General features: G+C 32.8%; 1 protein-coding gene across 1 annotated transcript; it reads right to left on the bottom strand.

Annotated features, from left to right (window-relative positions):
• Positions 1–203: 203 nt before the first annotated feature.
• Positions 204–11,875, bottom strand: LOC145322726 (esterase E4-like). Its single transcript, XM_080164958.1, has 17 exons — positions 11,819–11,875; positions 11,326–11,380; positions 10,562–10,641; positions 9,975–10,093; positions 9,311–9,466; positions 8,733–8,779; positions 8,183–8,334; positions 7,667–7,764; positions 6,612–6,708; positions 5,986–6,084; positions 5,474–5,554; positions 3,416–3,505; positions 3,014–3,120; positions 2,212–2,308; positions 1,834–1,976; positions 1,343–1,477; positions 204–621 (listed from the first exon to the last, which is right to left on the bottom strand). Exons 1-17 carry the CDS (start codon positions 11,867–11,869, stop codon positions 546–548), a joined length of 1,683 nt encoding a protein of 560 aa, XP_080021084.1. The 5' UTR covers positions 11,870–11,875; the 3' UTR covers positions 204–545.
• Positions 11,876–27,842: the final 15,967 nt, after the last annotated feature.

Below are 27,842 nucleotides of genomic sequence, written 5' to 3'. Positions count from 1 at the left end.
TCCCGAAAAAGAGAAGGAGGAAAGAAAAAAAAGGGAAGTGGGGAAGAAAAAAGAGATGGGAGAAAAGGGGGTTTTCCCCATCTCTTTTGAAGAGATTTTCTTCCCCCCCTCCCTTTTTCGGGAAAGAAAAATATGACGTAATTGGAACTTGTTCCGCAAAAGTTATACAAAATTGGGACAGTTTCGGTGATGTCCTTTTTTACATGCTCAAATCGCTTAGATATAAAAAAAAGGTATGCTAAAAATAACTCTCTTGCTTGTAACTTAACTTTAAAAACATTTTTTTCCATCAAAAAAACACCATTTGTTTAAAAGATTCACAGCATAAAATATGAAACTTGCAGAAAAAATAAACATAGTTTTAATAGTGATAATTTTTAATAGCAGATAGGTTGGAGGTAAATATCCTTTTTTTGCATAAAAAGAAAATAAAAGAATATTGTTTTTGTTTAAAATAAAATTAAATATAATTCTATAAGGAAGACAGTTGTGCAAATGCAACAAGTCGCATGAATATTTTTATCTTTGTAAACGTATCACATATTTCATAGTTCTTCCTTTTTTGATTTTTTATTTGTTGTAGTTTCAGCATATAATTCTGGTACTGTCTCGTTCCAAAATCTGAAATTTTTATCGAATTACATTAAGCCTTATATAAAAGTACAGTGTCTGTGTGTGTGTCTGTCTTTACCGAAAGATCTTTGTAATCGCTAAACCGATAAGGTTCTCCTCCACAGTGTAGCTTCTCATAGATCCTGGTAAGGTTTAAAATATTTTGGGGGATGGTTCCACCATCCACCAAATTGAAATCGCCCCTCTATAAATCCTGTTTTATTTTTTTCTTTTTAAAACTAAAATTGGAAGTGGGGTGGGGGGAGGGGGCTCTAGAGTAACTAGAGGCCTCTAGAGGAGTAGCCACTAGTTCGTTGAAAAAAAAAAGTTAAAGGTTGGAGACTATCAAAATCATCAATAGTTGTGAAGAAACACCTTTTTTAGAGCCAATAACTTCTTTTCTGCCCAAACTAACGTGGTATTAGTTATATAAACACCCTACAAAAAACCAACTCTATGATAACACTACCTTTACCTGGAATTTCTAACTGTGCATAATAAAAATCGCATCTGTTTGGGGCCAAGGCATTCCCCCTACTCCTACTATTTATGTTTTGCATATAAGTATTAAGTTATGAAACAATGTTGAGCCGAGATTCAAGCACATCACCTTCAAGCCATGGTCGTTGTTTTTTTTTATAAGTTTCCAAAACAATTTCCCTCAAGCTAGGCGAATAGAGAGATTTGAATCAAAGAGTAGCTGCGCTACTAATGATGGAAAAAAAACAACCTTATTCTTTCAACATTATAGTCAATCTCCACTGCAGGTCTTGAGTTTATCTTGAATGTTGGAACCTGACCGCCAGAGGCTGGCAGGGGAGGCCAGGCAACCTGCACGTGTTCTGTCAGGGCAGGGACTGGGATACTAAAATACAATTCTATTTGTAAAAGACAGTGAGATATTAATTTTTTCATTTGTCTTGTTTTTTACATAATATAATTATCCAAATCCCTTGATTTTTGTAATATGGATTACTAGGACAATTAGTATATTGTTATAAGCAAAGTATCTCCATAATCCAGTCTTAAAATGTCCATACTAAGCATAGTGTATTTAATCAATTTTGGATAGATTTATACGAAATTTTTGTATAGGCTTCTAAATAATGTTGAATGATAAATGCATTGTTATTCTAAATATGGCTCTGTTTTTTTTAGTCTGCCTGTCCATTTGAGGTTAACTTTTGTGGATGTTGTCATCCTTGATTATGTAGGGATTACCTTGTTTTAGCAAAATCCGCCAACATTCTTGAGTATATATTTCTGCTAAACTTCTTATCCGAAGACGACATTTCAAGTTCCTCGCCCCAGAGGTCGTTGAAGATGTATTGAATGTCGTCGCCGTGAGCTACTCCCATATCAACCTAAAACAAGATACAATAGCTTAGAGACTAGGGAGGGAAAACCTAATAATTCATTATGAAAGGGATACAACGTATTATCGTGATTGAAATATATCTTTTCTGGCTTTAATAAAAAGTTTCCTTGGTTTATTCTGATAAAAACTGTAGAAGGATGTCTTTTTGTCTGTAGCGAAGGTTTTTCTCCCCTTAAATTATACTTCTCACAGGTCCAAGAAATTTATTTCAATAATCTAACCTGTTCTCCTTGAAGATTAACAATTGAATATTGTCCTCTGTACTCAAAGCTGTACTTATAAACTAGTACATTTTGGGCTGATACAAGCTTTCCAAAACTAAAACATAAGAAATGTATCAGGAAATAGGTAAAATATAGCATATCGAAGTTGTCAACTTAATGAATCATTGAAAATACTCATATTCAAATATTAAACTAGCAGCCCTTGGAGGCCTCTAGGGGTACTTGAGGGAAGTTAGTGGAGAAAGTCTATCCCCCAGTTTTAATCATAATTTTAAACAAGGAAGTGGGGTAGTTTTTCTAGTTCCGATTTCCCATAGGTGTATAGTAAAGGAAATCCTTATCTATTTAAAGTTTTGCTACATATTAGACATCATGTTACTTTTTTATAATAATACATCTTTGTGTATGATATTAGGTAGACAAAAATAGTCTAAATTAATCCTTCCTATAATAATAATAAGTCAAACCTTATAATCTTTTAGGCTAGCTTTCCTAAGGTTTCCTTATCCATGTAAGGCTATGAAAACCTTAACTCCTAAAGTCTTACATATTCATGTAAGGCTATGAAAACCTCAACTCCTAGGGTCTAAACTCATATCATAACTAGGAATACTAACTTACCTATTAACACATCTAGTGTACATAATATCAGTAAGAAAATCTATGAAAGAAGGTCTAAACTCATCTTATAATTAGGAATACTAACTTACTTATTAACACATTTAGTATACATAATATCAGTAAGAAAATCTCTGAAAGAAGGTCTAAACTGATCTCATAATTAGGAATACTAACTTACCTATTAACACATCTAGTATACATGATATCAGTAAGAAAATCTATGAAAGGAGGTCTAAACTCATCTTCTTCTGTTAAATCAACATTTGTGAAATATTTCTTCTTCACCTAAAATAGGTCAAAGTAAAAATTTAAGTTAGTGAATCTCCCTTGCTTTGTTAATGATTTTTACAGTTACCATATTAAACAAGGACGATTATGTCTAATAGTAGCAAAGCTGAATTTGAAGGGTGTGAGATTTTAAGAAATGGGTAAGTGTAAAAAATCTGCACTTTCAAGAAAAAGGGAAACCCAATAATATTACAAAAGAGGAGACAGACAAAAACACTTATAGAGTTGCTTTGCATCATGAAAATTTGTACCTCGATTTTAAAGCCTAGCTAATTAAGAATAACCACTATACCTGTCTTGAAAGAGGATACAGCTTGGAGTTGAAGTTCGATATAACTGGCAATATTTTGGGAAGCTTGTCTTTCAGGAAATTGTCAACATACTAGAATATATAGGTAATATAAATAAAAAAAAATGGTCCTGCTGCTATGTCAGAACCTTGATCTTAATAGAAGAGTAGGGAGACTGCATTGGCGCAATTATTTACCATACACAGTTAGGACCTCTACATAAAAGTCAAATGAATCAAAGGGTAGCTTGTGTTAAATGCTTGATAGGTTTTATGACCGTCCATTACTGTGTTATGAACCACCGGCATTTTGACTGCTACTAAAATTAGACTATCTAAACGTTTGCCCTATGAAAGTTTGGTATTTCTGTAAAGTTTTGCAATATAAATTCAAGGTTGCTTGATTGACAGTATCGAATTATCAGAAAAAAATAAAAGGTGCTTTTAAACATCCATTTCTCTCTTTTTAAATAAATATGTCTAACCTCCAAAGTAGGCTTTAAACCCGTAGGGTTACCAATACAAAATAACCTAACCGAATCTGTGATGTAAATCATAAAAATGAAACAAAAAATGGCGTTTTCCTGTTACAAAATTTTTTATCAATTTGAAAATTTGAGTAACCCCCCCCCCCCCCCGACAGTCTGGATAGTCTGCGGGAGGAGGAAAAGATTTGGACACAGGAAAAAGGCAAGCTTCAATTTAATTCAATAACGTGTCCGTGCTGTGTGGGGAAGCCGAGCGAAGCGAGGCTTCTCCACACAGCACGGACACGTTATTGAATTAAATTGAAGCTTGCCTTTTTCCTGTGTCCACAACTTGATGTCGGGGTACTCTAATTTTCTAAATTTCAAAAACTATTTTAGGTTAGGTTAGGTTAGGTTATAGGCTAGGGAGCCGAGCGCTGCGGCCACGGATGTTCGTTGTCTGGGGTACTTTAATTTTCTAAATTTCAAAAAACTATTTTAGGTTAGGTTAGGTTAGGTTATAGGCTAGGGAGCCGAGCGCTGCGGCCACGGATGTTCGTTGTCTGGGGTACTTTAATTTTCTAAATTTCAAAAACTATTTTAGGTTAGGTTAGGTTAGGTTATAGGCTAGGGAGCCGAGCGCTGCGGCCACGGATGTTCGTTGTCTGGGGTACTTTAATTTTCTAAATTTCAAAAAACTATTTTAGGTTAGGTTAGGTTAGGTTATAGGCTAGGGAGCCGAGCGCTGCGGCCACGGATGTTCGTTGTCTGGGGTACTTTAATTTTCTAAATTTCAAAAAACTATTTTAGGTTAGGTTAGGTTAGGTTATAGGCTAGGGAGCCGAGCGCTGCGGCCACAGATGTTCGTTGTCGGGGGTACTTTAATTTTCTAAATTTCAAAAAACTATTTTAGGTTAGGCTATTTCTTTTAAATATTGCTACGCAACCCACAAATAAAATTGTTCTTGCTAAAAAAACGCGGACGAGAGGGAGAACATAAAGGGGACTGGGAAAAGGGGGTTGTTGGTCAGATGGGAGAGGAAAGGGGTAAACAATACAGTAAAAAAACGCGGACACGTAGCGGACGAGAGGGAGAACATAAAGGGGGCGGGGATAAGGGGGTTGTTGGTCAGATGGGAGAGGAAAGGGGTAAACAATACAGTAAAAAAACGCGGACACGTAGCGGACGAGAGGGAGAACATAAAGGGGGCGGGGATAAGGGGGTTGTATATAAATAGACTGAAAGCTTGAAGCTGTTGGCTAGTCGACTGCCTTGTAGCGAGGGACTGAGATCCTAAGCTGGTTGGCATGGTTGACTAAGGAGGCAAGGCAAGGCTCGTGTCTCGCCTTATATACCCTCCCTCCCTTCCTCCTGTCCAACCTAATAATAGTTTACTTAAATTATTATTTTGTTGTCGGGGGGGGGGGGGGGTACTCAAATTTTTGAAATCGCTAAAAATAATACTAAGAGGAATCTACCCAAAAAATAGCCAGTCCGCTTTTTATTTTCAGTTTTTTTTCAAAATAAATGTCAGAGGGGGGGGGTTTCTCTGCTCGACTAGAAACTATGTAAGAAACCTCTAAATAAACTCACCGCTCCATTGTTGAACGTATTGATAATAAGCCTGTAGAAAAATCCTCCCTCGTCTCTTGTCTGCCCGATAATTAGAGGAACCTAAATATTAAAGTTTAAATCATAATGGATATGAATATGAATATAAATGGATATTATGACAGGGGAAAAATAGGTTGCTATTTCCCCTGTCATTGATTGGTCAGGTCGTATATCCATAAGGAAGGAAGGGGAGCTATCGTTATTATAGCTTGCTACAATTTTTACTTTATTAGAGCACATGATAATCTGGTGTAAGATTCAAGTAATACATTACTATAAATGTGTTAACCTATTGACTAAACTAGTAAAGAAATGCATGCACAGCGATTTACTATGGGGCTATAAAACCAATATGGAGTGAAAAATAAAAGAAAGGACTTTAGGGGGGTATTGACATCCCACTCTTGGTTTGTTTTGAGGCTATTCATTTTTTAAACAAATTTTAGCCGTTTTTAAGATCTAAAGAAGCAAAACCATGCTAAAACCCTTACCTTATTAAATTTTCCAGCCTGGAGTAATTTTTCAGGTTGATCTGGTAGGACGATTCCATCAACTGTGGGTGCAAACCAACGTGGGAATCCCCAGAAAGTCTGAACAGGAAGGAATTGCTTTTTGATACTTTAAGCAAAAAAATATAAATCTGATGAGAAAAGGCTAATACTTGTAAAATTTCATATAGACTGACATGTATATTGTACTAGAGTTGGCTCGATATAACTATCTCGTATATTGTATAATTATACATCCTAATACTTTGGCAGATAAACTTCGAATTATTGCAGAACGACTCATTATTTTTTATTGTTTTTAGCTAAAAAAATTGAAATCTGTTGAAAATCGTGAAAATTTTGAAAAGTTGACGGACTGATAATCAGGTAAACAAACATTTATGGAAACCCTTGTTTAGGAGGTCCTCTTGGGGTCATACAAATCATGTAAAAACATTAAAAGCTTGGTGTAAGCTATATTCATTTTAATTCCTTTTAAATAACAAATAACTTTTCTGTCAGTTAAAAAATCCTTAATTAAAACATTAATATGGTAATTTTATTGAACCAATAACATCAAAGCATAATATTTATTAAATTTAGTCTTTAAAACTGTAAAATTTACTTACATACATATTCTGTGAGGCTTTAATTATTTCTTGATTTGTTAATTTTCTGAGACACCTGATAAAATCTGCACCAGTCTCAGTATTACAATCAACAAACCTAAATGTTAAACAATCCTGTTAAATCAGAAGGCATGGCGTTGACATGGAAAATAAATGGTTTGTGTCGATGATCTGGCATTCTATAAAAGTGTCCATGGTTGACATACTGTTAACAGACTTTTTTTTTGCTAAATATGAACACACTAAAAGTGTCGGACTGATTATGACGTAAAAAAAATTTTAGCCAATAAGAGGCCACTATAAATTTTACCATTGGTCAATAATAGCCTCTCATTGGCTAATTTTTTTGTTACGTCATAATCAGTCCGACACTTTTACCTTAATCTCCATTTTGTGTGTCTCCCAGAGAAAACTGACCATTTAGTTGCAATATGCTTGCCTGATTGTCCTAGCTGTACATAGTAACGTGATGCTCTTATGAATGGACCATTGTATTTTTTTTTACCTAACCAGTTTATTTAATCGTCATTCGCTTGACTTATCAGCAGCAGGCAACACTTTTAACATCTATAGTATGACGAGATATGGAACAGGTTGAACTAAACACCAATTTAATTAAATTTGTTTAAGAGGCTTTTAACTTGACGCTAAAGGAACAGGTTAAAACCCGCGATCGTGGCTCAACACGTAGCGTATCCGATCGTCGCCGTAGGTTCGAATCTCGGGCCGACACCGCATCATAACTAAAGACGTTAAAAAATTTCTACTGCTGCTATGTCTGGTGCGTGACATAAATAGTAAGAGTAGGGGGAATGCCTTCGCCAATAAACAGGCGCAACTGACTATCATGCACAGTTAGGACTTTTCAGTCAAAGGTAGTGCAATCAAAGGGTAGGTTGTCTGATGGATGTTACTTAACCTTGGGTGTAGAGTATCGCATCCCATTACACTTGGATGATGCTCTGTTGTATTCTCTAGATGATCACTTAAAATCAAAGGAGGATCCCGCCCTTACGAGGTAATGGTAAAAGGGCACAGGTTTAAGCTCAACTTACTTGTATGAAAGTTCTTTTGTAGCTTCCAATGGTTTGTTCTGAAGATATTGATCACATAGAATGTTTCCAGATAGTAATATTCCTCCATGAAACAATCCCTGAACACAAGTGTGTATCAAATATTAATAAATCAGGAACAGGGGATGGTTCATTTGAAGGAAAACATGAGTTATGTAGTTTAGTCTTTCTCTTCAAATGAAAATAAATGGCTACATAATTATACCTTGTCAATGGTGATAAAAGTTAAATAGAAATGGCTACATATTCATACCTTTGACAAGGGTGAAAGAACAGAAATAGAAATGGCTAGGTATTTATACCCTTGACAAGGGTGACAAAACATGAATAGAAATGGCTACATATTCATACCTTTGGCAAGGGTGGAAAAAACATGAATAAAATGTCTACATATTTATACCTTTGACAAGGGTGAGAGAACATGAATAGAAATGGCTACATATTTATACCTTTAGCAAGGATGGCATAACATGAATCAAAATGGCTACATATTTCTACCTTTGACAATGGTGACAAAACATGAATAGAAATGGCTGCAGCTCCTGAACTATCTCCCATGAGCGTCACTTTGTCAGGGTTCCCGCCAAATTTGTCAATATTCTCCTGGACCCATTTTAGCACCATTATTTGGTCTTTTATTGCCTGGTTTCCTGAAAAAATATTAAGATTAGTAAAGAAAAATATGGGATCTTATTGGATAGGACAATAGGCGATAAATTGATGTAAACCTCCAAAGTTATTTATGGAAAGGTTTATACACAGATTTTAAAAAGTCTCTATTTGATGTTTTTGAGTCAACGAATAAGAGATTGTGGTAATAAACTTTCGGTATCAGTATAATTTACAGTCTAAAAGTCCACTACTTCCTTATGGAAGAAAATGTTAGTTCTTCCTATTTTGTAGTAACATAGCAGTGTTCATATTTCTGACGCTTTTGGCAATATTCAAAGACCCAATTGAAAGTCGCCACAGGGTCTACGCCTCATGGGTAAAGTTACATTGCCCCCTTTATCATTTAACTTTAATTTTCCATCAATTTCCAATGTACCTGTTACTGTACCATCTTCTGTTGTTAGAAAACCCAGAGGACCAAGTCTACAATAAACCATGTTTTTACGTTTTTTAAATACTGATAAAATGCAAACTTGCATAATATAGAAAGTCTTGTAAGAAAATCAGTTATAGATAATGGTTTATAGTGCCTATTAAAAAATTACGTCATTCAGTACAAATGACCAATGATAGACTAGTATTCATTTATATTGGTCAATGGTAAAATGTATACTATCCTATCACTGGTCATTTTGTATCATATTGTATCATTTCATTTTTATTAGGCAATATAAGCTGCTTCGTTGATCCCTATGAATACAAAATATAACCATATATAAGACTAGAAGCTGCGACCCTAGCATCTGGGAGCTCCACATACAAAGTAGAAAAATAGACTAAAACCATCCCAAGACTTAAATCTAAACAATAAAAGGCCATAAAGCTACCATAAATTAAAAACTCATTGATTAAGTAGTTATAAAAATCTTAAGCTACAGACAAAAAATACATTTTCCACTTGATGTAATAATCAACTTTTATTGTTTTTTTTGTACATTAAATAAATAAAATTACCTATAATTAAATGTAACAACAACCAGATCTTGTTCAATAAGTAGGGCTGGGTTGAAAACCTGGCTGGAGCCGCCACCAGTGATGTATGCCCCGCCGTGGATGTACACGACCACCGCCCGTTTTCCCGCGTCAAGTTTTGGCGTAAACACATTTAAACTGAAATAAGAAAATATGATCATTTTGAGAAAATTTATTTTTGTTTAGCTGTCTATGTAACGTTAATTGAAAACGTTAAAATGTCATTTTAATAACTCCCAAAATATTCAAATAATAGTAAAGTTTTTTTCTTCAAAATAAGAAAATATACAGTATACTTATAAAAAATAAAAAAAAATAAAGGACAATTTAAGCGAATGATGAATGAAAGGGAGGAGAGAAAAAGAAAGAAGAAAAGAGAACGAAAGATGGAGAGGGAGAGGGAGAGAGAGAGAAAAAGAAAGAGAGAGAGAGAGAAGGAGAGAGAGAGAGAGAGAGAGAGAGAGAGAGAGAGAGAGAGAGAGAGAGAGAGAGAGAGAGAGAGAGAGAGAGAGAGAGAGAGAGTTAGAGAGAAAGAAAGAAAGTAAAAAAAGAGAAAGAATGACAGAGTTAGATATTGATGGAAAACTACCATCACAGACGGACAAACAGACATTTATAGCATAGCTTAGCTACAAGAAAAACTTACACCAAACAGTTTTCATCTCCAATAACCTGACTGTTACCAATAGAATATTGGGGACATAAAAATCCATCATCCGTGGCTGCAAAAACTCCTGGCCCGTAGCTGTGGATTTCTACTGGGTCCTAAAAAGGTTTCTATATTAATCTTAAAAATCTATTAATTAAGGCTTTAAAAATTACTTTAGTGTCCAAAACTAAAAAACTGAAAAACTCCTCAAAAACACTAGGTCCTAAAACAATTTAATTTGATGCAAAAAAATAGGCACAGATTTATTATTGTTGTGTATTTTAAATAAGTATGGTGTGAAATTGTTTATAAGTTGTCAATAAGAATATGGGTAGGTATTTCGGCTTAAAACACTGCTGTAATGTTAGGCGCATGATAAAAAAAGACAATTATGAGTTAGGGTTTGTTATGCCATACATACTTCTTTATATTTGTGTAAGGAACCCCAAACTTGTAGGCTAACCCGGAAAATTTTATAGGATTTGTAATCTTGAACTATAGACCGACAAAGGACTTTTAGCCAAAGATAGTTCAATCAAAGTGCTATATATCCTATTCGAAGTAATTAGAAAATGATTACTTACAGCAAATCTGAGGTCTTTGACTGGAGGCTGGGCATAAGGAATTCCCTTGAAGGCATAGAATGGTTTCCCATCTTCCAATTCTAATAATAAATAAATTCCTTTAATAGCAAGGATGACAACATTATTAAAGCGTAGCTCGACAAATGACAAAAGAACATAGACAAGTATAAAGTAACAACGTACCCTAACTAATTTTAAAAAGAAGTAAATATAAACAAGTAATAACCACGCAATTATTAATGGATTGCCATTCTATTTTTTAAAATATTTTTTTGTATGGAAAAAATGTGCTTTAATAGAAAGAGCAGGTAGGGAAAGGACATGTACTGTTAATAATGATGGTACCCAAACCAAAGTTTTATAAACTACAATAGGGGAAATTTTGTTAATCATTATTTGTGATGAACAAATTCCTTTGTCTTATCCCTTAAGATCATTATTATTCTATAATTTATTTTGAAAGAACATATAGAGAAAATCATTAATTTCAGGGAGAGAGGGGAAATTAGGCTATTTATTACGCTAGTCCCCTTTCTTTATACCTTGGCTTAACCACTTTGGCGACTTTTATTGAATTTTGATCAATTGGTTCATTAAGTTTTGTGTCCAAACGTTTTGACGACTATTTGTATTTGTTTTATGTACTATCATCGGAGATGTACATTAATTTATCGGCCATTGTCTTATCCCTTTAGATTCCTGGTTTAATCTCGGTTTCTACACTTATAGGTAATTTCTTAAAATCTATTAAAGGCAAGGTTTACCTTGTTTTACTCCTTGTAAAGTTCCTTTCTTTAATTTCACAAGTATTTCTTCCCCCTGAAAATATAAAAAAGTCAAGTAGTTGAAGTTTAATTAGTGTGGTTTCGCCCCTAAAACTATTTTTAAATCTTTAATTAGTGTATTACATTACTACTATGGCAATACCCTAGAGGCCAATAGAAGAACTTAAAATGTTTTCTTTAAAATCTATGTTAAAATCAAGCTGTTTATCAAAAAAAAAACTAAACGGCCGCCAGGCGTTTTTAGATTCCTAAAACATGTTTTTTTGGGTGATTACTTTGGGGTGGTTGTTGCTACCCTCCCCAAGAATAGTTTTTAAAAACCTGTCCAGGACCAAGAAAAGCTACACTGTAAAGGAGAACCGTATCAGTTCATAGGTTATCTAGAACTTTCAATACAAACAGGCAGACAGACAAAAATTCTGTTTCTTTTATGTAAGGATTAATTAAATAATTAGACTAAATAAAATGCTACCTTTGTTAATAGTATAGAAGAAAATAAAACTACAAGAATATGAGGTTTCATAATTAGTTGTCTGAAATATATTAATGTGTCAAAGGTTTGTAGCAGTTAAGCTTCTACTAGTTGTCTGAAATATATTAATGTGTCAAAGGTTTGTAGCAGTTAAGCTTCTACTAGTTGTCTGAAATATATTAATGTCAAAGGTTTGTAGCAGTTAAGCTTCTACTAGTTGTCTGAAATATATTAATGTCAAAGGTTTGTAGCAGTTAAGCTTCTACTAGTTGTCTGAAATATATTAATGTCAAAGGTTTGTAGCAGTTAAGCTTCTACTAGTTGTCTGAAATATATTAATGTCAAAGGTTTGTAGCAGTTAAGCTTCTACTTCATTCTCATGCTACCTATTCCAATGCAATGTATGGAAAATATATGTGGATATTATGACAGGAGAAAAAAATGTCGTCAATTTAGGTTGTCCAATCACATTTATTGATCGGGCCGTCTATCCAGTAGGATGAGATTGTATGGGGTAAAGGAGGGGGATGGGGGAGATCGTTATTTAAGCCCGCTACAGAGTTTACTTTATTAGAGAACATAAAATTGTGGTGAAATATCCAAGTAATAATAAATCCATTTATGTACCGGCTGTGTCTAATATTAAGCCATGTAGTAGCGGTATATGTTGAAGCATTCTACAAGCCGCGCCGCTAAATGCGGTTGAGAAAACCAAGTCTTAACGTTAGGCACGAAAAGTACGCGATAAATAACTATAAATAAAAATGCATAATGTTCTTTTTGTACATTTTATTTGTAATAACATGGCAACAAAAAAAAATGCAGACATTCGTGGCTTTAATAAATCAACAAAAGACCATGTACTTTCAGGGAGGGAGGGGACAATGGACTGTTTTTTACACTAGTTCCCAAAGTTTTATAATAATGTTTTCTTATTCGTTGGCTTATTGAATTTTGATTGATTAGTTCTTTTAATTGCTTGTCCAAATGTTTCAACAACAACTAATTTTAATCCACAAAAGGGGAGATTTTGTGGATCATCATTGGGATGTAAATACAATTTAACGGCCATTGTCTTATCACTTTAGATTCCTAATGTACTATACATTAAAGTTACAATGGGTTCAGTTAAATTTGAGTTGCCGATTGTGTACACAGTTTCCTCGGTGTTTCCTTATCCTATCTTAATATTTACTATTAGCTAAAAAAGCTTCAAACTTCCAAAACAAAAATCAAAATTTGAAAAATTAAAATTTTGAATGTATAATGTATAGGTAAATCGTTTATACATTTAAATTTTGATTTTTTGGAAGTTTGAAGTTGTTTAGCTAGTAGTAAATATTGAGATAGAATGAGGAAACACCGAGGAAACTGTGTACACAATCGGCAACTAAAATTCAACGGACCTACTATGGGTTTTTTATATCTTACGATATTAACGCATAAATCCTTAAAATACATTCATGCAATTTAATTCAGATGATAACAAGTTAGATCAAATCGGAATTACTCAAAGGAGCCCTAATTTCGCTGGCCATGGGTCAGCCATACAATTAAAGGGCCGTTTCCGAACAAGATCTTTTATGACCTTTCTTAAGGGCAGGTTTAGGGTTGGTTTTAAGGTTAATCTGTCCCCTGAAGGTCTAGTTTTGAATATTGGTCCTAAGAAGGGAAGTCATAAAGGACTGGACAAGGGCCAATTGGAAAAGCCGGTCAAAGGCTTTTTAAAGTTTTAGACAGAGGACATTATGACGAGCCAAGCAATAACTATAAGATCGTCTTGGGAAACTCTGCGTTTAAGTACAAAATCAGACAACCAATTTTTTACTTGTATCTTGGTTGTTTCACTCGTTAAAGATGGTTTAAACTTAAAATTGTAGCTCAATTACCTAACATTGGTTTACTAAGTACAATTGTTCATAACTGTAGCTCAATTACCTAACATATATGCATTGGTTTACTAAGTACAATTGTTCTGTAGGTTTCAAATTTTGCATGGTGATTCCTGAAGTAGTTAAAAACAATTTAGAAAGCGTAGCAACTCTATAATTGTTACTAGAATGTCAGTACGTCCATTTTAAGCATGTTGATTTTAAACCTTTTAACAACAAATTTTTATGTGATATAATGATCTAATTGATCTGATTTTGGAATACTGATTCCTAAGACAACAAAGTACAATGATATTAGCAAAGCATCTCTATCAATACCTAAAAATGTTAGCATGTCCTAAAACATTATCCTGTATTTAAGCAGTTTTTCAACAAATATACCTACAATTTTGTTTTTACTTTTATACATTGTATATATTCTGATTATTCTCTGCCAGTGTTAATGTTTTTTTGTCCTTCCGATTTAGAGCTTCGCTTTTATGAATGTTGTCATCCTTGTTCAAATTTTACGAACCTAAAGTTGTACAGAACATTTAAATTTTGTACACTTTTCAAAGCGAATATTCTCTACAGTTATGGTTGATTTGTCCGTGTGTCCTTCTATAATGGATAGCTAAGTTAAGTAGGATTAGTTGAATTAATTCATAATATTGTTGCTGATGATGATTCCTGTGACAGTTAGGTGCAATATAGAAAACGTATGTTTATTGGACAACATTAACAATTATCATATTCACCTAATTTTTTGAAATATAGATTTCTAGGTCGATTAAACATTGTTTTATAAGCGTAGCATATAATCTGTTAAACATCTCATTTATTGATTTTGTCATTCTTGTTAAACTATATAATTATGATTTTTAAAATAACGTAAATTTTCTAAACATCAAAAGATTTTGAACAATTTTAAAGAGGCAACAAAATTGCCTAAAATAGGTTTATTTAGGGAATTTGTTCAAAGAATAAGAAGCTTTTAATTTTGTACAGAGGTTTCAGCGAATCTACTTTGTATTATACTGTGTCAGTTTGTAAGTTAAATTATCCAGCCTCTCTCTCTATGTTGATTTAAGCAAGATCTGCTTTAAATATTTTTAAAATGCAGGCCTTTTTTAACTTTTACTTTTAGGACATACAGACGGAAAAGCGGACTTTCCTCAGTTTTAGAGTAGCTGTTCGACTGGAAATAAATAATCACAAAGTTTTACAAATATAAGAACTTAGGTGCGTGCACAGCGATTCACCAGGTGTGTGTGGAACCGTTTAGGGGTGAAAAGGGGGAAAGAAAAGAAGTCCTTCCAATTTTTAATTTTGAACACACTGAATTATAAACTTAAGTTGAAGATGTATAAAATAAAACTAAAGTATAAAAGTATTTCAGGTGAGACGAACTGCATATAGAAATTTTTAACATAATGTCCCCACAAACCAGTAGATTTATATTTTTTCTTTCTGGTAGTTTTAAATTCAAGCTTTTATAGTATTATACATTATAAATTCCTCCATCTAAATGATAATTTTTAGAAGGAGATTCTTTTAATAATAAGGTACAATATTATACTATAAAAATATCTATAACTACTTTACATAATTAAGACTATATATTTGTTAGTTTAATATTAACTAGTGGCTTTGCCCCTAGCCTCTAGGCTTTGTCCCCCCCCCCCCCCACCAAGAGGTTAGATCAAACAAATTTTTCGTATTTTAGATTTAAAAGAAAATTTTTTTAAAATTTTATTTGTGGGGGGGGGGATTTTTTTTTGGTTGTTTGTTATTATTTTAATTTTAGTTTTAAAAAGAAAAAAAAATTTTTGTTTGGGGGGGGGGGGGTGTATTTTTAATTTTTTGGGGGGGTTGGGGGTGTCCCACCTCACAAGAAAATAGTTATAAACCTTCCCGGGACCTATGAGAAGCTAACCTGTAAAGGAGAACCCGATCGGTTCAGCGGTTAGCGAGATCCTTCGCTACAAACAAGCAGACAGACATCGTTCTACTATGTATTATTACTAGCGGCTACGCCCCCTAGAGGCCTCTAGGGGCACTTGAAGAGGATCGAGAGAGTCGAATTTAATAATTCAATTTCCTATTTTAGATTTTAAAAGAATAAGTTAAAAAATATTTTACGTTTGACGTTTTTTTTTCGTTGAACTCTCTTTCTAAAATTGGGAAATTTAAAAAAAATTTAATTTCTCTAGGGAGGGTGGTGGTACCCTCCCCAAAAATAGTTATAAACCTTCCTGGGACATATGAGAATCTACCCTGTTAAGGAGAACCCGATCGGTTCAGCGGTTAGCGAGATCCTTCGGTACAAACAAACAGACAAACAGACAGACAGACAGACATCGTTCTACTTTGTATTATAGATAGCCTCTAGGGGCTTTGCCGCAAGAGGTTTAATCAAACCAATTTTTCGTATTTTAGATTTTAAAGAAAAATTAAAAAAAAAATGCTTCGCTACAAACAGACAGACAGACAACGTTCTACTTTGTATTATAGATAGCAATCTTTTCTGAACTTTTATGGATTTTAACATCTATGTTATTCATTCATTTGTATGTTGTAAAGATTTGAAATTAATTTAAAGAAATTAATTTGTTAAAAATTCTGCGAAATTGTATAATCACCATATGTGGTATAGATTCAGAAAGGGGAAATGGAAATCTTTAACAAAAATCTTCCGTCGAAGTCACTTACATATATGGTGGAGGGGAGGGGGGGGGGGGGGGGCAGTGGTGTTTGTTACGGTTTGAGGGTTAAAAGCCGGAATAAGGAAGAGTTTGTGCGATTACAACTGCAAATGTAACAAAAATAAAATAGAAAAATATGTTACAGGCAATTTAAATTTTGTGTATGAAATCATTATACCTGCATATTATTAAAACAGCACAAAATACCCCTTTTTCTCTTGTTTAACCACCCCTCCCCCCTTTAATTATTTGCTATAATAGATGTAGAATATACGTGAATATTATGACAGTGAAAAATTATCGTCAGTTTAGATTGCTATTTATTGGTCAATTCGTTTATCCAGTAGGAGGGAAGGTATAAAATAAATGGGATGGAAGGGGGAAATCGTTAATTCAGCTAACTGCAAATTTTACTTTATTAGAATACATTAAAATCTGGTGCAACATCCAAGTAATAAAATAATATATCGACTGTTGTGCTGTAATAATAATTAGTGACTTTTTTTGCGGAATCAAGCACACACCATAAGGAAGTAGAGAGGAGGGGGATGGTTCAGGATGGTGAATTCGAAAGCACTACTTGTGGATTAATGTTATGGATACGGGTAAACTAATTAAGATTACGCATCCTTCGTGGATATGAGAAAATCGTCTATAAGTATCCTATTATATAAAATAGTAAGGTTTTTGTTTGTAGCGAAGGATCTCGTTAACCGCTGAACCAAAATGGTTCTCTTTTACAATGAAGATTCTTATAAGGTTCTTGGATGGTTTTAGGCTCTTTATTTTCATACTAAAAAGTTTGGGTATGGTTTAGGCTGTTTTCCTTCCCTTAGTTTCTACTAAATTACGTAGGTTTTTCATAGTTGATAACAATTAAAGAAAAGAAAATTTACTTATTAAATTAATAATACTTTATCAAGAGAACCTAACGTAAATTTACAGTATCAAATAAAATGAATATATTTTATGGAGTTATCTTTTTATTGCCGCAGTTCTTATGTCCACCTTTCTAAAGAATTTTGTTATGTATACAATGTTTTATCTAATATGCTTTTGTGGTATATGTTGCTTGTTGCTTTTTAAAAGCGAAGCTTTTCTATAATTAGGGTCGGTCCGTACGACCGTCCGTCCGTCCGAGATAGATAGCTTTTATTCGTTAATTTAGGCATGTTAGAATTGTCCTATCGATTTCAAACTTTGCATGATGATTCCTGTAGTAGTTAGGTACGATTTAGAAAGCGTAGCAATTCTATAATCATTACCAGAATATCCGTACGTCCATTTGAAACATGTTGATTTTTCTAATTTTTTAACAGCAAATTTTTATGTGATCTAATTATCCGTTTGATCTGATTTTTGGTATATTGATTCCTGGGACAACAAAGAACAATATTTTAAGCGAAGCAACTCTATAATCAAATCCTAAAAATGTAAGTATGTCCATAAACTCAATAAACATTATCCTGTATCAAGAAGTTTTTCAACAAATTTACTGACAATTTTGCTTCGACTCTTATACTTTTATATTCTGATAATTCAGTTTAGACACTATACAAGTGTTAATGTCCGTTTGTCCTACCGTTTCAGTACTTCGCTTTTATGGATGTTGCCATCCTTGTTATATATAAGAAAATTACATAGAATATAACTTTTGCAAAATTCTACTTCCCAGTAGAAGAAATTTGGGTGGTTTACCTCAAAATACCTAGTCAAGCAAAGAATTCCCTAATTTTCTAATAAATTGAAAATAAGGTGGAGAGGATTAGTTTTTTTCTTTCTTTTTTAAAGAGAAGGTTATACTGGGTATAAAAATGTTAAAAATTTAAAAAGAGTATAATACAAGACATTGATATTTGCTGCTATGTCAGGTGAGTGATAACAATAATAGAGTAAGGAAATTGTCTTTGCCAAAAAGTATAACGTATAAGTACCTTGCACATTTAGGATTTGTAGACAAACGTCGGGAATCAATTAATATAATATAAATGTCTATTCTTATTGAAATTACTCTAAGGAAAATAATGAAAAATACAAAGCTGAGATTGAAAACCAAGATATGATTTAGTTTTATTTTCCTAAATTAAAGTATTAATTAAGATTTTTAAAGTGATAAAACTTTTTATTTTTAACATTTCCTTTTAACATTATGCCTAATCGCCATTCCAAAAATAAAGAATTGTTACTATTGACACCTTTCCGCGGATATCAAAATGGAAACAATTAAGGTTAAAATCAGTATTGTTGTTCAGGAAGGCCGAAGGCCTGGTCTAACAAAACTTGTATTAATTTTGTGATTTTTTTTAATATTCTTGAAAAATTTTCTGCTATACATGATTTTTCAGTATTGCTGAGAACCGGTTTTCATCCACGATGGTAATCGATTTCGTAGCCATACTTGAAAAAATGATTATTATAACATTAAAAAGTTTTTAAACAAACATAACTCTTTAATTATAGAAGCGCTTCGTTACAGAAAAATTAGATCTATAGATTTATTGAACTTCTATTGCATATTTTTTAAAGAAGTTGTATCAACTTTTTTGCTTTTTATTTAAGATAGCTAGCCGGTTCTTTCAGTAAGTAGTAGATGTAAAATTTTTCATAGAATTCAGATATGCAATCGTTTTTTTTGTAGACCTCTTATTTTTAAAGTAATTTAAGTTTTTAAAAAAAATAATTAAGTCGGTTTTAAGGTACTAAAACGCAACAAAATAAAAGAAGAAAATAGCCAGTATGAACAAAAATAGTAAGATCTTTAATTTGACACCTTACTTTTAAAATTCTGTTGAGTAATTGTTGAAAAAATCTATTTTTTTAACCTCGGTTTAATCAAAACATTAAACCTAAATATTTTCTCATACAGACATAAAAAATATGGGTTCATATATACCATTAGAATGAGAAAAATAATATGAATCCATTCTAAGCGAAATTGAAAAAGTTTTAAAAAATTGTAATAAAAAATAGAAAAAATAAAAAGTTTATTTTAAGAATTGTAACTACTAAAGTAGCCAATCACAAATTGCAAAAATTGACGAATCGGGAAGCTAAATCTATAAAATTAACCTATAGAATTGCCAGAAAAAAAGGAGAACGTTCATACAATATATACAATAGATACTACAATAAATATAGTGATATTAAAGAACATGTAAAGAATGAAAAATTATGAACAAATATGCATCAGTCTGTTTATAAACTTCAAAACAATGCAGTTAAAAATACATTATTGTTTCTTGTGTTTAAAAAATATCTGCTACATTGCATTGTCTTTTGTTTAGGTTTGGTTCAGGTTTGGTTCAAGCTAACCCTTTAAAGCCGAAAATTATGATTCTTAAAATAAACTTATTTTTTTTATAATAGTTTTATAAAACTTTTTCAATTTTGCTTAGAATAGATTCGTAATATTTTTCTGATTCTAAAGGTATATATGAACCCATGTTTTTTATGTCTGTTTGAGAAAATATTTAGGTCTAAAGTTTTTATTAAACCGAGGTTAAAAAAATAGATTTTTTCAATAATTACTCAACAGAATTTTAAAAGTAAGGTGTCAAATTAAAGATCTTACTATTTTTGTTCATACTGGCCATTTTCTTCTTTTATTTTGTTGCGTTTTAGTACCTTAAAACCGACTTAATTATTTTTTTTAAAAAACTTAAATTACTTTAAAAATAAGAGGTCTACAAAAAAACCGATTGCATATCTGAATTCTATGAAAAATTTTACATCTACTACTTACTGAAAGAACCGGCTAGCTATCTTAAATAAAAAGCAAAAAAGTTGATACAACTTCTTTAAAACTTGTACTTTAAAATGCTAAAGTAATAATTTAAACTAGAAATATTATTTTTAAAAGCGAACCTTTTCTATAATTAAGATCAGTCCGTCCGTAAGAACTTCCAACGGTTGGCTCTTCTCATTAATTTAACCATGTTAGAATTGTCGTATCGATTTCAATAGATTCCTGTAATAGTTAGGTATGTTTTAGAAAGCTTTGCATCTCTATAATCAAGTCCTATAAATGCAAGTATGTCCTTAAACAATATCGTGTATTTAAGCAGTTTTGCAACAAATTTTCTTACAATTTTGTCTTGACTTATACATTTATATTCTGCTAATTCAGTTCTGACACTCTACAAGGGTTCATTTTCGTCTGTCCTGCCGTTTTGAAGCTTCGCCTTTATGGAGGTTGTCATCCTTATTTATCGCAAAAAAATACACAGGAATCATCATCCATCATGCAAAGTTTAAAATCAATAGGACAATTCTAACATGCCTAAATACTAACGATAAGACTAATCCTATACGGACGGAAGTTACGCTGAAAGTTTTTGGAAGTTATTCAATTATATGTACAATTATCTTATTTTTTCTTTTTTAATGGCTAAATTTGGATTTAAACCATTCTTGTTAGAATAGAAAAAATCTTCTAATCTTAAAAGTAATTTAAAAGGATTTTATTTTAAACAAGGATGACAACATCCATATGTAGGGAAGCACAAAAAATGGATTGACACACAGTGAGAAGAAGAAAAAAAGAGAAAGAAGAACATGAGACTGAAAGATATTAAGAATTTTAGGTTTATTTAAGGAGAACCCCTTCATGAAGACCAAAAAATCTGCTGTTTTTGCCAAATGATTTTAAATCGCAAGCATTGCTATAAAACTCTTTAAATAAAAAGAAAACCAAGCCTCTTATTGTTCTTAGAAGCAATTATTAGAAATTATGAGATAAAAAAGAATAATGGATTTATTATTACTTGGATTTTACACCACATATTATCATGCTCTCTAATAAAGTGAAAATTGTATCGGGCTAAAAAATGTACCCCTTCTCCGCCCATTTATCCATTTCTCTCCCCTCTTACTGGATGAACGAAGTGATCAATATATGTCAGGGGAAATAGCAACCTAAATTTACGACAATTTTTGCCCTGTCATAATATCCACGTATTTTCTACATTCATTATATTAAAAGAACTAAATGAAATTGGTGAAATCCATAGAAATTAGTTCAAATTATCCTTCATCAGGCGTTCGAATTGTTTATCTTTACATAACTACTGGTGGCCTCGCCCACAGAATGTTGAGAAAAATAAAAAAAAAATATAATAAATTTAAGAAAAGAAAAATGGGGTGGGCAATCTTTTTTTTGTGTCCAACCCCACCCTACCCTCCCCTATCCCCCCACTCACCTAGGAATAGCTTAAAACCACCAAGGGACCAATAGATAATTTCGATAAATACCACACTCTTATGGGTTCAGCGGTTACCGAGATCTACCGCTTTATGCGGACAGACAGACATCGTTCTACTTTGTATAATAATAGTTATTTCTTTCATCGTATTATAAACTGCTTTCCGCGGATATATTCGTAGAAAGCTGGATATAATACAATGCTAGACATAGTTTTTCCTATGGACGAGAACCGGTTCCTATCCACCGGATTCGAATGAATACGAAAAATATTTTTCCTTGCATTTTTAAATGTCAAACCCTTTAGGGCCTGTATAATTTGCTTATTGCTTATGTAAGTACTAGTGGCTTCGCCCCTAGCCTCTAGGGGCTTTATTTCTGATGGTTCTGGGGAGAATTTTAAAAATTTTGTTTACATATTTTTAGATATTTTTTATATTTTATAACATTTTATTACTCTTTATATCATTTTATAACTCTTTATAACATTTTATAACTCTTTATAACTTTTTATATTGATTTATATTATTTAAAACCTTTGAAATTTTTCTTTTTTTTTATTGTTTTTTAAAATTTCTTTGCCATTAGTCTTTTTGGGGCTCGAATAGGAATCCATTTTCAGCTGATCTTCTAAATCGCACCCAACTACTACAGGAATCACCATTTGAAATCGATAGGAAATTTTTTTTAATGCCTAAATTAAAGAAAATAACTATCCGCTCCAGACGGACATACGGACCCTAATTATAGAAAAGCTTCGCTTTTAAAAATATAAAGACAAAGGTTTACTTTTTGACATTTCAACCAAAATTTGTTTTCCTTGCACCCAAATTATACGTAATTCAAATAAACACAAGGATGACAACATTAATAAAAGCGAAGCTCTGAAACGTTAGGACAAACGAACATTTATACTTGTATAGTGTCAGAACTGAATAATCAGAATATACATACAGACATCCAGACAGACATAACTCTACATTATGACAAACGGACAGATAAATAGACAGATGGACAGACAGCTTTACAGTAAACCGGAAATTCAAGCTCTTAACTTCAAAACATTTTTCATACAGCTTTTTCCATAAACTAAATATCTAATTTTAAGAACTTTGTTCTGAAGTGCTAAAATCAAATTGTGCCTGTCAATGAGCATTTTCTGTTTTAAAATCAAAGTGCCCTATTTATAACTACTTATACAACTATATTGTAGGTTACATTAGGGCTAATTTTATTGTGTTATTATCAAAAATCATACATTGTTACATAATACATAGGTAAAATCATAGAAAAAGAAAACTTAGAATAAACATATTACAGTTTTATTAAAACATTTTAGTTTATAGAGAAAAAAACAAAAGAGCCCTTACCTTATTTTAAAATGAATTGATGGAAAGGATGAGAGGGGAGTTTTTATTCGTTTAAATGTTTGTAACTTAAGGTTAGGCTAGCTTAGGTTATATTAGGTACTGATTATCCCCGCAGGATTAGTACAGCACTAAAAAATAAATAATTCCTTATTTACTACTAGCGGCTTCGCCCCTAGCCTCTAGGAAAACTAAAAAAAAAAAAAATTGGGGGGGGGGGGGATTTTGTTTAAATTTTTTTTTTTTTTTTTTTTGGGGGGGGGGGGGTTGGTAGTCAACCACACTATTTGAATTTTTTTTTAAAAAGAAAATTTTTTTTTTTTTGGGGGGGTATTTTTCATTTTTTGGGGGGGGTTGGGGGTCCCACCCCCCAAGAAAATAGTTATAAACCTTCCCGGGACCTATGAGAAGCTACCCTGTAAAGGAGAACCCGATCGGTTCAGCGGTTAGCGAGATCCTTCGCTACAAACAGACAGACAGACAGACAAACAAACAAACAAACAGTCATCGTTCTACTTTGTATTATAGATAAGATTCGAAATGTCCGCCTGTCAGTCTAAAACGTTTTTGGGAAAACTTTATTTTCTCGGCCTCTTTAAAAGATAGACGGCTGGACTTCTTGTCGACATTCCCATTAATATGTAGCATAAATAAGTGTCGGACTGCTTTTATGCAGGATTTAAGTTACAATTGTAATTTTTAAGTCTCTTTAAGGCCATTAAAGTCGATAGAGTCATCTTGAAATATCTTCTATAGAATATATGTATATAATTTTGTGAAGAAAAAAATATTAATCATACTCAAAAGGATTGGTGTTTGATGACATTTTGATTGAAATAAATCCTTGAAACAAGAACGATAACTCTGAAAATTACATTAAAGGCTTTTTTTAATGGTAGAAAATTACATGTCACCACTACAATGTAAAGAACGGACAAGGTATTAAGTGGCCCTTCTGTAGATTGCATTTAGTGGTTAAACCGTTTGGAATTAATAAACCACCCAATCGAAATTCAATACCATTCTCAAAAGTTGTTAAGCTTTATAAAAGAACGCTTTGTAAAACTTTGGAGACTAGTGTAATAAATAGCCAAATGTCCCCTCCCTCCCTGGAAGAAATCACATTTTTGCCTAACAGATAACAATCTAACAACTCCTATTCCAATAGGATGGACGGACAGACAGACAAAGTTAGTTCTAGACTTTTATAGACACTAAAAATAAAGTAGACGATGATTTTTAATATTTTTAATTATCTGAAACTTATATGTGCCCGCCAGGATAAAGAGATTGAAAATCTTCTTATTTAAAAAGTCGAATCTACTGCATTTCACTGTAAAATATTGCTGGTAACGAATATTGCTAAAAATCTATGAATTTTAAAGGCTGCTAGCTGCCAAACGGCTGGACGTAGAGATCATGCCCGCACACTGTTTTAAGCAGCATAAGAAGACCTACAAATAATCTAGAATGCCATAAATCAATAATGCATAATTATCTCGCAGTGCAGAGAAATGCGGGTATGATCTTTACGTTCAGTCGTTTGGCAGCTAGCAGCCTTTGAAACTCATAGATTTTTGGCAATATTCGTTACCAGCAATATTTGACCGTGAACTAAAGTAGATCCAAAAAGTCACATAGTTAAGTATACATCTTGCTCACACTGTAAATGAGACAAACAAAACCGAGGGGTTGAGGGAAGCTTTCACCCTTCACCGGTTAAGGGTTAAGGAATTTTTATAGCCCTATGGTTGGGAGAGGGGCTTAATGGGTGTTGTCCCCCCCCCCCCCAAACTTTGAAACCCTTCATTTAACCACCTTAATTATTGAAAATTTCATTATATTAGCCCCCTAAAATCTTTGAAACTCCTCATTTTCCCTCCTCTTAAAAAGCTTGGACACCCTTAGGGGTAGTTTTTCTTGTGTTTTTGTTTAACCTATGTTAGGTTAAATTGGAAACAATGTAGCCCTGCATGGTTAGGGCACTTTAGGTACAGCCGTCCTAGACTTAAGGCCACCGCTTGAGATACACACAAAGAAAAAAATACACCCATCGGGCCTCCCCGTCCATATTTTCTGAAATAAAGATGGGGGGAGGGGGTTCTGATTTTTTATTTTATTTTACATAATGGATTGAATTTCTTTGTTTCACTTTTACATAAATAGTAATGCATAGTCCTGTCCCTGTTTCCATGCCAATAATGTAAGTGTCAGTTACTTTTTAATACTTTTCATAGTCATTAGTCAAAAGAATTGCAATTGAAAAGCTGTAGCACGAACAAGAATTCAGAAAAAAAATACACAAATCTTTTCTACTGCACATTTAATGTCGGGACTTCAGTAAGACTATCCGTAACGGAAAGCTTCTATTCTAAGTTGCAAAACTCCTGCACCACACCTGATCGTCTTTTTACAATGTTTCAAATCTGTAGGATTATTCTATAATACCTAATTTTACTAACAGACATATCCATCATGCTCAACGAAGGTATAAACACATTTAAAAAGAACAGGATTTGTAACTGTGTGTGTGTGTGTTTGTATGAATGTACCGAAAGATCTCTGTAACCGCTGAACCGATATGATTTTCCTTTACAGTGTAATTACTCATAGGTCCAGAGAATTATGGGGGAGGGTACCGGTACCCCCACCCTCCAAAAAGAAATTCCCTTAAAAAAATGATCCCAATTTTTTTATACTTTTTTTTGAAAACTAAAAATGGAAAAGAAGGCTGGACTTTACTAGGGCCCCTAGAAGCCTCTAGGGGCCCTTGGATAATATGATACGAATATTTTTTCTCAATATATATCTCTTTCTGTGGTCAAACCTAAACTGCAATTTGTAACATAAATGTTAACCTATTATTGAGTACGGTTTCATTTTTATCATATTTTCTCAAGTCTTGTTGCAAATTTAGCATAAGGAAGGTTGCACAGATTCTTTACTGCCGAGGGATCGTTGCCCGAAATTGCAAGGAATTAGTGTATCCAATATTGCTTCAAATCCGCTGGATTAGAAATGGTTCTCAGTCATACTGAAAAATAATTTATAGCATCGTATTACAGACATTTTTCCACGAAAATTAAAATAGAATCAATTTATACAATACAAGTCCCTGTAGTGCGAGAAAAATCTATTTAAAAAACGGGTCACGGAAAGAAAACGAAGTTGCGGGTTTCATCGTATTTTCACAATAGCTTTTGAAAGGTTATTTAAGGTTAGGTAATGTTAAGTAAATGGTAATGATTGCCCCACATAGTTAGAAAATATGCCCCGCAGGGCTACAATGCGACAGTCGATCCCTTAAAAAATTTCTTTACCCATTATGAAATGAGATCTTTAGTGGAAGTTTTACAAACAAGTTGATTTAGTTTTAGGTCTTGACTAGTTCTAAAATGCTTTTTTTCTAAGCCCATTACTAATTCAGGGCCCTTGAGAATAGTCCTATCGATTTAAAACTTAGCACGCTGTTTTGTGTAGCAGTTAGATTCAAGATAGAAAGTGTTACTACTCTATAATCATTGACAAAATATGTGTATGTCCATTTGTCCATTGATTTTTAAAACTTTTGACAACAATTTTATATGTTATCATTAAGCTATTTATCTGATTTTTAGTAGCGAAGCTACTATATAATTTGAAATGTCCATCTGTCTGAAGCATTCTATGAAAGATCGAAGGCTGAAACTTCTTCTCAACAATCCCATCAATATGGAGCATACTGCAGTTTAAAACATCTGTAGTCGTCGGACTGCTTTTAGGCAGCTTTATAGCCGCTTTTACTTTTTACAACATACTTTCTCTGCTCCTGCAGAAGATACACGGCTGAATCTTCTTGCCAATATTCCCTTTATTATACACCATAATTAGCAATTAGGTATAAAAAAAATCTATGGTAGTCTGACTACTTTTAAGAATCTTTTTAGTTGCTTTCCTTTTTCAAATTTCAAAAACACAAATCTTATTTTTTAAGGTTTCGTGATTTTAAGTTTTTGCTATATCCTCTCTCTTTCTTTTCTTTGTTATGATAACGAAAATCTGCTCTATAACTCACTTTGTTCGTTTGTCTTCTTCATAATAGATTTTGTGCTTTGGTACTTATGGATGTTGTCATCCTTGTTTTTTAATAATACTTACTATGACGTTTAGGTACTATTATATAAAAATGTATAATTGTATGAATTGTTATTCGACAGGACATACATGTTTTAGCTTCAAAAATTCGTGCCTGCTAAAGATTACCTCAAAAATTATTATTAAAAAAATTATGGCCCGATTTTGTGCAGCGCAAAATGAGGTAAAGGAACAGTTAAATGTTTAAGATTAAGATCTAGTGAACGGCTAAAGGAATAAGACAATAAATTTATTACACATCCCCAATAAAGTTTCACCAAATTTAATTAGTGGTTAAAATGTTTGGTTACTCATCTGGATAAACCAACCAGTCATAATTTATTAAAAGTCTCGAAAGTTGTTGGGCCAACTAATGAGAAAATGTTATTATAAGACTTTGAGGACTAGTGAAATAAATATCCCAATGTCTCCTACCTCTCGAATTTTCTTATCTTTGTTTCTAATTTGAATAGGAAATATTATTATAAATTTTACTTTAGCTCAATAGAAGGCATACAGTAACAAAATTGGCAATTCGTTATTTTTTACTAATGGTATAGAGATTACTTTTTTTATTCCGCCATCTATCTTATATAGAAGCGGAGAAAAAGATGTTACCGAAAAATATTTTAGACAGATGGATAGACATACAGACGAAATCATATAAAGTACTTACTAAAGAAAAAAAACTAGTTAAGGTCAATTTACATTTTCCTTTACCCCTGCAGCACACCCAAGTACAAATAATACGAGAAGTAAAATTGGGGG

Source organism: Acartia tonsa, chromosome 6, assembly GCF_053477335.1.
Source record: "Acartia tonsa isolate MP-2025a chromosome 6, ASM5347733v1, whole genome shotgun sequence".
In the NCBI taxonomy this organism is placed as follows: Eukaryota; Metazoa; Arthropoda; class Copepoda; order Calanoida; family Acartiidae; genus Acartia; species Acartia tonsa.
Note: the sequence above shows the minus strand (reverse complement) of the source record. Positions and strands in the feature narration are given on the sequence as shown.